Source organism: Rattus rattus, chromosome 2 (assembly GCF_011064425.1).
Source record: "Rattus rattus isolate New Zealand chromosome 2, Rrattus_CSIRO_v1, whole genome shotgun sequence".
Taxonomy (NCBI): domain Eukaryota; kingdom Metazoa; phylum Chordata; class Mammalia; order Rodentia; family Muridae; genus Rattus; species Rattus rattus.
The window spans coordinates 38,977,566-38,988,804 of record NC_046155.1 but is presented as its reverse complement, the minus strand read 5'-3'; the positions used below and the strand labels follow the sequence as shown (position 1 = coordinate 38,988,804).

The 11,239-nt window shown below is 37.0% G+C and overlaps 1 protein-coding gene across 2 annotated transcripts in view; it reads right to left on the bottom strand.

Moving 5' to 3' along the window:
- Positions 1 to 746: 746 nt before the first annotated feature.
- LOC116891144 (cytochrome P450 2C7) overlaps positions 747 to 11,239 on the bottom strand; it is a 53,125-nt gene continuing 42,632 nt past the window's right edge. Inside the window, exons 7-10 of one of the 2 annotated variants that reach the window (XM_032891893.1) lie at positions 5,181 to 5,337; positions 2,129 to 2,156; positions 1,932 to 2,073; positions 747 to 928 (exon numbers count right to left, since the gene is read on the bottom strand). In XM_032891893.1, the coding sequence (XP_032747784.1) occupies positions 747 to 928; positions 1,932 to 2,073; positions 2,129 to 2,156; positions 5,181 to 5,337 (509 nt within the window). Of the gene's footprint in view, positions 929 to 1,931; positions 2,074 to 2,128; positions 2,157 to 5,115; positions 5,140 to 5,180; positions 5,338 to 11,239 lie in introns of both variants that reach the window. The other variant, XM_032891892.1, reaches the window with a different exon arrangement.

Sequence of the window (11,239 nt, the reverse complement as noted above, 5' to 3'; positions counted from 1 at the left end):
TTCTACATGCTGACCTCCAGTTGAAACAGCACCATTTGTTGAAAAAGCTATCTTTTTTCCATTGGATGGTTTTAGCTCCTTTGTCAAAGATCATGTGACCATAGGTATGTGGGTTCATTTCTGGGTCTTCAATTCTAATCCACTGATATATCTGACTGTCTCTGTGTCAATATATACACGTGTGTGTGTGTGTGTGTGCATGTGTGTGTGTGCATGTGTGTGTGTGCATTTGTGTGTGTGTGCGTGTGCTTGTGTGTGTGTGTGTGTGTGTGTGTGTGTGTGTGTGCTAGAGATTGTATACAGGTGAAAGCAGTTTAGAAAACAATATATATTCCCTAACAGTTTCTCTTGCATTCTCTATGCTTCTTTTGATGTAGACCTGAAGGATGTGTTAAGTTGCCAATTTATTACATAAATTTTAAACAAGTCTTAGAACAGGTACACAAATCAAGTATAAATATTATTGAAAATATGCAAAATAAAAAATAACTAGGAATTATGATAATTATTATTTTATAGTGAAGCTTTATTTTAACTCAGGAATGGATACACAATGGCACAAGGGATCATAAATTGTTATATGAAAGAGATAATACAAGTGGATTTGTGCTATAACTCCAGAAACTGCATGTGCTTTCTGGATCTTAAGACAAGAGTCAGGATGGATGATAGAGGGAAGGGAGTGGATAAAGACCTGAAGGGGATTGCAGAAGGCAACACAGTAGGAGCCAAAATGCCTGATCTCTTCAGGAAGGAATGAAGCAGAGCTGGTAAGTGGGTGGCAGAGAGGGAAAACCTTTCAGAACTGGCCTCGTATCAATGTCCTTTGGGTGAACCAGAGATTTCAGTTTAAAGTTCTGTAAAATGGTTGTCAAGAATAGAAACAACTCCATGCGGGCCAGGCCCTCTCCAACACAAGCTCGTTTTCCTAGAAAAAAAGTCGAAGTAGATTACTAAATGTCCCTAAATGTGCAATACACGATTCTTGTAACTGACTCATAAGATTATGAATGAATGGTGAGTCATTGTATTGGTAGTTAGCTGGGTGATTAGGGGAAAGGACTAGATACACAGTCAAAGATAGAACAAATTTGTTTTTCAACTAACATAATCTAGAGATTTTTAGCAAAGTGTAACAGTTCACATTTATAATCAAACTGTCTGGGATATTTAAGAAGAAGTATTCTATGTTTACTATCAAAAATCAAACCCAAGGAAAGAAACTGCATATCAAAAGACAGACCCAACAAAATAAGTTTAGACTCAAAATCCATAACTCTCAGCTTGAATGGAGGAAAACAAGGTTCCCAGTGATCACTGTGGGAAATCATGGCATAAATACAAAGTCTCCATCATCTCATAATAATCTTGAAGTTTCTGTTATTTGACCCACATAGGAAGGTTCTGATCTAATGCTTCCTCATTGATATGCAGTTTCTTCTTATAATTCTCCATTACCCATATTCTGAAACAACTAAGAAGTCAATTATTAAGATGGTGATATGTTTTGCAATTGTAAAATTTAAGGTTTGAGCAAGAAATTTGCTATCTTCTCAAAAACCCAGAGATCTGGGAGACTTTCTCATTATCCTCTCCAGCAGACGTTTAAAAAGTAGTAGTCATTCATGTGAATACTGAGTGTACTTGAGGCTCCCTTGTGGTTTTCTATATTTTTGATACTTGATATTGGCTAACTGAGCATGGAGGTTAGTGACTGACACAAGAAATATGAATTTAAATTATGATTCACTCAATTCTGTGGTGAGATAGTAAATTGTAAATGAAGTTTGCCTTCTAGGATGGACACTGAGACATGGATAAGTATGCTTCCAATTGTGCATAAATTGCAAGTCACTCAGGAATTGGGAGCCACTGTGTAAGTCTCCACAGATCTTCATGTCACTGAAACCATAAAAATGAGTTTCTATTACCTGCTGAGAAAGGCAAAAAGTAGTCACTTTTCTTAAAGTTTCCATTCTCATCTAGAAAGTGGCCAGGGTCAAACATCTCTGGGTTGGGGAACTCCTTGCTGTCGTGCAGCACTGATGTCAGTGATGTTAACACCTTTGTTCCCTAGAACAATACATAGAGGCATCAAGTTACAAAGAAACCATAGGGCTAAAGTTACGAGGAAAATAACATAATTCACACCTTTGCTCTATAGAAGGAGTTGAATACAAAGAATGGCAGTGACATTTTAATGCACAAAGTATTGGAGGAGGGGGTGGAAAGTTATCTGAGGCCAGACATACTGATGTGGCCAAAGTGCCTTCCAGTGACATTTCACATGAGTTTTGAATGAAAATTTCTGAGTTTCTTCTCCCTTTCCTGTAGATTGGACTCTTGCTTCTCGTAACACTCACTGTTCTAGCTCATCACATCTGACTCCATACACATCACATGAATCAGACTCCAAAAGGAATAATACGTTGAGAGTTCTAAATTTATTAAGCACATTAGGAAGTGTATAGAAAGACAAATACTACATTTCCCCTTCATGTACTCTATTTATTCATCCATCTGTCTATATATTTATATGATATAAATGTAAATGCGGGGATATGTGCCAGAGTAGAGGTGTGCTATCATATATATATAATTTAGATCTATATTAATGTGCAGATGCAAATTCTCAGATATACATATATATGTGTATGTGTGTGTGTTGTGTGTGTCTGTGTGTATGTGTGTGTGTGTTTGTAAAGCAGGATGAGGGATATGTGGGAAAAGTAAGGGAAGAAATAGAAGGAGTTGGAGAAGAAGAAAATAAAATAAAACAAAATAAGACACAGTATAAGTCTTAATAGCCATAACCTGATGGAAGCTAAATCATAAAACTTCTGAAGATTCACAGAAATTTTGGGAACTTGTACTGAAAAGTTCTCTTTAACTAAAGCACAAAGTAACCTCATATCATTGCAAATGTTCTAAGAATGTTCTTTTCACAGGTCTGACAAGCCTGTCACATGTATTTAAATTCAGCTTAAATAAATATGTTTAATATTTAAAATCCCGAAAGAATACATTTTTAAGTTGGGTGAAAATTAAGTCCAAGTCTCAGTAAGGATGGAACATATTATATTCATAGTCATTTGTTTACACACTGCCTGTGATTGCTTCTCTGCTACTCATGACAGAACTTCTGAAGAAGAAGCATAATCCTAATGGTCAAGAAAGCCTGAAATCTACTATGCTTATTATGGCAAAGATGAATGGTTCTTCTTTATTCTATTAGTTCTATTAAGAGCAGTGGCTTAAGTTTTATCAAAGAAATCACTTACCTCATTTTTCAGCTGTGAAGTGATGCTTATTTCTAAACCAGGTAAATTTGAAAAAGAAAATAATGGAATATTCTACTCCACTGGAGTACAGAGACAAATCATATCATGAGCCAACAGCAGTATAAAGGGTGGTAAGTTTAACTGATGCAACACTAGCCTCAAGCTAGGCATTAAATTCAAGAAATCTATCATGACATAAGTCATTCCTATCTTGTTTTTCATTCTATTTACCATTTAGATGGGTCTAAGGTCATACAACATAAACAAGTTTTGAAAATTAGCAATATATCTCAACTTTAATAAGTGAAAACAATATCTCAAAAATATCATTTGGCTAAAGAGAGCAAACTGGTATCCTAACACTTATACCAAGCCTGGCATTACACAGCAGGGCCCATTGCCACCTGGCAAAGTTAGTTCCATCAGCACCACATGATGTGAGTAGTGGGAACTCTACCTGTATTATTTTGGCTCAACTCCCTAAAAATATGAAATTGCCCAAGAGATAGCATTGAACTCTTTCTCAGTGGAGTTATCAATATAAAACTTTGGCATTTTTCATCTGTAATACCATATCCTCAATCAGAATTTTTTCAGTGTCTTGAAAGTAACATTAAGTAACTACAAAAATTAAATATATAAAAACAGAACCACATCAGGGAACATTTTTCAACTTAGGTTTAAGCAGCCATCTCAGTTTTAGTATCAAAATTCTAACAAGTTTGAGGAAGCAAAAATAAGAACAGAGATTTCTTATGATAGAAGCCATAGGCAATGTGAAGCAGAAAATATCCAATGTACATCCATGTTTCTAACATATACAGTCAATTGTTTAAAAGAAAAGTAAACAGGGCATAGAATCATTAAAATGTTGCTGAGAAAAATTTTGGAAATAACATAGAGACTTTGGATAGAAACATGTCATCCCAAAGTATAGATAAGTATTCTTGGTCATACTCATACATAATTTGTTCCAAAATAAAGTGTCCTTTATACCTTTAAACAGAACAGACTTAAAAAATGTTCATCTGATCAACACGACTGTGTATTTCTAAAACATCAAATTTGATATGGAGATGTTAAAATTATGATTCTTCAGCCTAATGAGAAATGATACAAGTCATGCCTAAGGGAACCAGGTCTGCACATCAATTTGTCACAACGAAGAGAAACTAATAACACAGGATACAAAAAGTACATACAATGAATTAGCTCACATAACACTTTAAATTCCACATACATTTACATGCATATAAATATAAGTAAACATTTACATTGGGATAAATTTAAAATCAACAGAGTGAATAAATAATTAAGCAGATAGAAAGAATGTCAGAGGCACTTAGAGAAATGATAACAGAAGGATATTTACCATTCATGAAAACTCTAAGTAGATATGTATGGGCTGCTCTATGAAAAAGAAACATGGCATAGAGAAAATTAACATCCCCAATACATAAATGAATGGCATTGATAAATTAAAGAATTCAGCATTTCTCGGACTTTTGGCTAAGATCAAGTGAAGAATTCAGCATTTCATTTTGTTTTTAAACTTGGAGATTTATTTCTCACAGTCATAAAAATTTCAGAAAAGACTTTTGGAAAATTGACAAAATAGTGAAACATTCACAGAGAAATACCTAATCTTTCCAAAACAGTATGTGGAAGGCTAAGCGAATGTGGCGATGTCAATACAAAATATATCTGTGGCTGCAGTAGAGCTGCCCTGTGGATCATGAAGGCAGGCACAGAGGACTGGTACCACACTATGAACCTAGAAGCATCAGAACTCAGAGGCTCAAAAAGAAACGAGAGAAAATTAACATCCCAATACCTTGAATGGGATGAGGTAAAGTTCCTGAATTTAATGATCACAGGTCATTTCATTTTGTTTTAAACATGGGGCATAAAAGGTTGGTCGGAACAAATTTGACAAAATATGAAACATTCTGTACCTCATGAATCATGGCATCTGTGTAGGGCATGTGGCTCCTATCCTGCATGCAGGGGCTGCGATGTCTGCCAATCACACGGTCAATCTCTTCCTGGACTTTAACTGGTTGGTCATAGTAAAAAGCAGGAAAATGTGGGGAAAGTGACAGGTTTGTCATAATTTCAGGACATACAGAGTTCAATATAAGTATGCCAAAAGAAATATTTAGACAAAACAGCATATACTCATTATTTTGGAGTCATGAGAACAAAGAAAGTATAAGTAATTAAAATATCAAACAGAATATACTCATTATTTTGGAGTCATGAGAACAAAGAAAGTATAAGTAATTAAAATATCAAATAAAGCAGTATAATTAGTCAACATATTTTAGTCCTCGGTTAAAGTTATTAGTGTTAGGTTTTAAACCCAAAATTCATTCCAGACCTGTGCTATTTCCCTTTTGCCCCTGTGCTAGTATCAGAGGCTCTGCTCTGGATCCAAACAAACTCAACCCACACACAACCTGCAACTTCAATCACCAGGTGTTCTGACACATCCACAATCACAGATGAGACTCCCAAACCCCAGCCCAATACTTGGTGGAACGAGATCCATGGACCCTGCATTGCAGATACCCTGCCCAGTGAGAGACCTGCATTCCTTGAGGTTTAAACCTGTACCTGGAGTATAGCCTCTGCTCTGGATCCCCATCCACGTGGACCACACCCCAGTAAGCTCAAACCCCCAGGGATTCTGACTCATTCAGTTTCACAGAATCACAAGCTCAGAGGCTCACTGGAAGAACAGGCCAGAGACAGGCCAGTTAACACCAGAGATAAATAGATGGCAAGAGGCAAGCATAAGAACATAAGCAACAGAAACCAATATTGCTCACAGCATGAAAACCCATTTCTCCCATTACAGAAAGCCCTGGATACCACAATACATCTATTAAGCAAGATTCAGATCTAAATTCTCATCACATAGAGATGATAGAGGCCTTGAAGGACATAAATAACTCCATTAAAAGAAATACAGGTAAACAAGTAGAAACCGATGAAGAGAGAGCACAAAAAAACCCTTAAAGAAATAGAGGAAAAGCCAATCAAACAAGTGAAGGAATTGAACAAAACCATCCAGGATCTAAAAATGTAAATAGAAACATTAAAGGCAACATAAAGGGAGACAGCCCTGGAGATGGAAAACATAGGAAAGGGTGGGAGTTACAGATGCAAGCATCACCAGCAGGATACAAGAGATAGAGGAGATAATCTCAGGTATAGAAGATACCATAGAAGATATCAACACACAGTCAAGGAAAATACAAAGGGCAAAAAGCTCCTAACCCAAAACATTAAAAAAATGCAGATGCTTCAGTCATTCCTAAAAGGGGGAACAAAAATATTCACAGGAGTAAATATGGAGACAAAGTTTGGAGCAAAGACTGAAAGGAAAGACCATTTAGAAAGTGCCCAACAGGAATCCAGCCCATATAAATACAGCCACAAAACCCAGACAATATTGCTGATTTCAAGAAGTGCATGCTGGCGGTAACCTGATATATGTCTTCTGAGAGGCTCTGCCATAACTTAACAAATGCAGAGGAGGATGCTTACAGACAACTATTGAACTGAGAAAGGGGTCCCAGTTGGAGGAGTTGGAGAAAGGATTGAAGGAGCTGAAGAGCTTTGCAGCCCCATAAGAACAACAATGCCAACCAACCAGAGCTCCCAGGGATTAAACAACCATCCAAAGAGTACACATGGACAGATGCATGACTCCAGCTGCATAATTAGCAGAGGATGGCCTTGTTGGGCACCAATGGGAGGAAAAGCCCTTGGTCCTGCCAAGGCTCGACCCTCCAGTGTAGGGGAATATCAGAATGGGGAGATGGGAAGTGGTTGGTTGATGGGTGGGAGAACATCTTCATAGAAGAAGGGGTAAAGGATGGAATAGGGGGTTTCTGGCCAGGAAACTGGGGAAGAGCATAACATTTGAAATGCAAATAAAAATTATCCATTAAAAAAAACTCAGGACGGAGGCTGGTAGAGAAATAGGAACATTCCTCCATTCATACCAATACTATCCAAACTACTCCCTAAAATAGAAAAACAGAGCACTACCAAATTCCTTCTATGAAGCCACAATTATGTTTATACCTAAACCACAAAAACACCCAACAAAGAAAAAGAACTACAGACCAATTTCTCTTATGAATGTTGAGACAAGAATACTCAAGAAAATTCTTCAAACCAAATCAAGAACACATCAAAATGATTATCCATCAGGATCAAGTAGGCCTCATCCTAGGGATGCAGGGATGAAACGATGTACAGAAATGCACCAACTTAATACACTCTATAAGGAAACTCAAAGATAAAAACCACATGATCTTTTCATTAGATGCTAAGAAAGCATTTGACAAAATTCAACACCCCTTCATGATAAAAGTTCTGTAAAGATCAGATATTCAAGGCCCATACCTAAATATAGTAAAACCAATATAAAGCAAACCAGTAGATAACATCAGACAAAATGGAGAGAAACATGAAGCAATCCCATTAAAACCAGGAACTAGACAAGACTGCACACTCTCTCCCTACTTATTCAATATTCAAAGTCTTAGCCAGAGCAATCAGACAATGAAAGGAGGTCAAAGGGATACATATTGGAAAGGAAGAAGTAAAAATATAACTATTTGCAGGTGATATGATAGTAAACTTAAGAGAACTCAAAAGTTCCAACAGAGAACTACTAAGCCTGAAAAACAACTTCAGCAAAGTGGTTGGGTATAAATTTAACTCAAAAAAATCAGTAGCCTTCTTCTACTCAAAGGATAAACAGGCTGAGAAAGAAATTAAGGAAATGACAACGTTCACAAGAGTCACAAATAATATAAAATACCTCGGTGTGGCTTTAAGCAAGTAAGTGAAAGATTTGTATGACAAGAACTTCAAGTCTGTGAAGAAAGAAATTGAATATCTCAGAAGATGGAAAGATCTCCCACGCTCATGGATTGGCAGAATTAATATAGTAAAAATAGCCATTTTACCAAAAGAGTCAATGCAATCCACATCAAAATTCAAACCCAATTCTTCACAGAGATAGAAATAGCAATTTGCAAATTCATTTGGAATAACAAAAACCCAGGATAGTGAAAACTATGCTCAACAATAAAAGAACTTCTGGGGGAATCACCACCTCTGACTGCAAGCAGTATTACAGAGCAATAGTGATAAAACCTGTATGGTATTAGTATAGAAACAGGCAGGTAGATCTGTGGAATAGAATTGAAGAAAAGATTTTTTTCAGCAAATGGTGCTGGCTGAACTGAAGGTCAGCATGTAGAAGAAAGCAAATCGATCCATTCTTATGGCCCTTACAAAACTTAAGTTCAAGTGGATCAAGGACCTCCATGTCAAACAAGATACACTGAAATTTATAGAAGAAAAAGTGAGGAAGAGTTTTGAATACATGGGCACTGGGGAAAATTTTCTGGAAAAAAAAAACTACCATGCTCTACGGTGAAGAATTGACAATGCGACCTCATAATACTGCAAATCTTCTGTAAGGAAAAACACACTGTCATAAGGACAAAACAGCAAACAACAAATTGGGAAATGACCTTTATCAATCCTATATTCGGTAGAGGGCTAATATCTAAAATATACAAAGAATTCAAGAAGTTAGAATCCTGACAGCCAAATAACCCCAGTAAAAATGGGTCACAGAGCTAAACAAAACATTCTCTCTTGAGGAATAGCGAATGCCTGAGAAGTATCTAAAGAAATGCACAACATCCTTGATCATCAGGGAAATGCAAATCAAAACAACCTAAGATTCCACCTCATACCAGTCAGAATGGCTATGATAAAAACTCGGGTGACAGCAGATGCTGGCGAGGATGTGGAGAAAGAGGAACACTCCTCCATTGTTGGTGGATTACAAACTGGGACGAACACTTTGGATATCAGACTGGAAGGCCCTCAGAAAATTGGATATTGCATTACCTGAGGACCCACCGGTACATCTACACAATTGCCTACTACTCAGCTGTAAAAAAATGACTTCATGAAATTCATAGACAAATAGAATGAACTAGAAAATAAAATCATGAGTGAGGTTACTCAATCACAGAAAAAACAAATGGTATGCACTTATTAATAAGTGGATATTCGCCAAAAAACTCAAATTACAAAAGATGCAGTCCAGGGACCACATGAAGCTCAGGAAGAGGGATGACCAAAATGAAGATAGTTCACTCCTTCTAAAAAGGGGAACAAAAATATTCATAGTAGGGGATACAGAATCAAAGTTTAGAGCAGAGACTGAAGGAATGGACATTCAGAGCCTGCCCAACATGTGGCCCATATGTATACAGCCACCAAAACTAGATGAGATTGATGAAGCTAAGAAGTGCATGTTGACAGGAACCAGATATGGATTTCTCCTGAGAGACACATCCAGGGCATGTCAAATGCTAGCAGCAAACTACCGAACTGAAAACAGGACCCCCGTTGGAGGAATTAGAGAAAGGATTGAAAAAACTGACGGGGCTTGCAGCACCATAAGAATTTAATGAAAATGAAGGTACAACATACCCAAACTTATGGGACACAATGAAAACTGTGCTAAGAGGAAAACTCATACCTCTGAGTGCATGCAGAAAGAAACAGAAAAGAGCATATATCATCAGCTTGACAGCACACCTAAAAGCTCTAGACCAAAAGGAAGCAAATACACCCAGGAGGAATAGAAGGCAGGAAATAATCAAACACAGAGCCGAAATCAACCAAGTAGAAACAAAAAGGACCATAGAAAGAATCAACAGAACCAAAAGTTGGTTCTTTGAGAAAATCAACAAGATAGATAAACCTTAGCCAGACTAACGAGAGGACACAGAGAGTGTGTCCAAATTAACAAAATCAAAAATGAAAAGGGAGACATAACTACAGATTCAGAGGAAATTCAAAAAATCATCAGATCTTACTATAAAAGCTTATATCCAACAAAACTTGAAAATCTGCAGGAAATGGACAATTTGCTAGACAGATACCAGGTACCGAAGTTAAATCAGGAACAGATAAACCACTTAAACAACCCCATAACTCCTAACGAAATAGAAGAAGTCATTAAAGGTCTCCCCACCAAAAAGAGCCCAGGTCCAGACGGGTTTAGTGCAGAATTCTATCAGACCTTCATAGAAGACCTCATACCAATACTATCCAAACTATTCCACAAAATGGAAACAGATGGAGCACTACCGAATTCCTTCTATGAAGCCACAATTACTCTTATACCTAAACCACACAAAGACACAACAAAGAAAGAGAACTTCAGACCAATCTCCCTTATGAATATTGACCCAAAAATACTCAATAAAATTCTGCCAAACCGAATGCAAGAGCACATCAAAACAATCATCCACCATGATCAAGTAGGCTTCATCCCAGGCATGCAGGGATGGTTTAATATACGGAAAACCATCAACGTGATCCATTATATAAACAAACTGAAAGAACAAAACCACATGATCATTTCATTAGATGCTGAAAAAGCATTTGACAAAATTCAACACCCCTTCATGATAAAAGTCCTGGAAAGAATAGGAATTCAAGGCCCATACCTAAACATAGTAAAAGCCATATACAGCAAACCAGTTGCTAACGTTAAACTAAATGGAGAGAAACTTGAAGCAATCCCACTAAAATCAGGGACGAGACAAGGCTGCCCACTCTCTCCCTACTTATTCAATATAGTTCTTGAAGTTCTAGCCAGAGCAATCAGACAACAAAAGGAGATCAAGGGGATACAGATCGGAAAAGAAGAAGTCAAAATATCACTATTTGCAGATGATATGATAGTATATTTAAGTGATCCCAAAAGTTCCACCAGAGAACTACTACAGCTGATAAACAACTTCAGCAAAGTGGCTGGGTATACAATTAACTCAAATAAATAACTCAAATAAATCTAGCCTTCTTCTACACAAAGGAGAAATAAGCCGAGATAGAAATTAGGG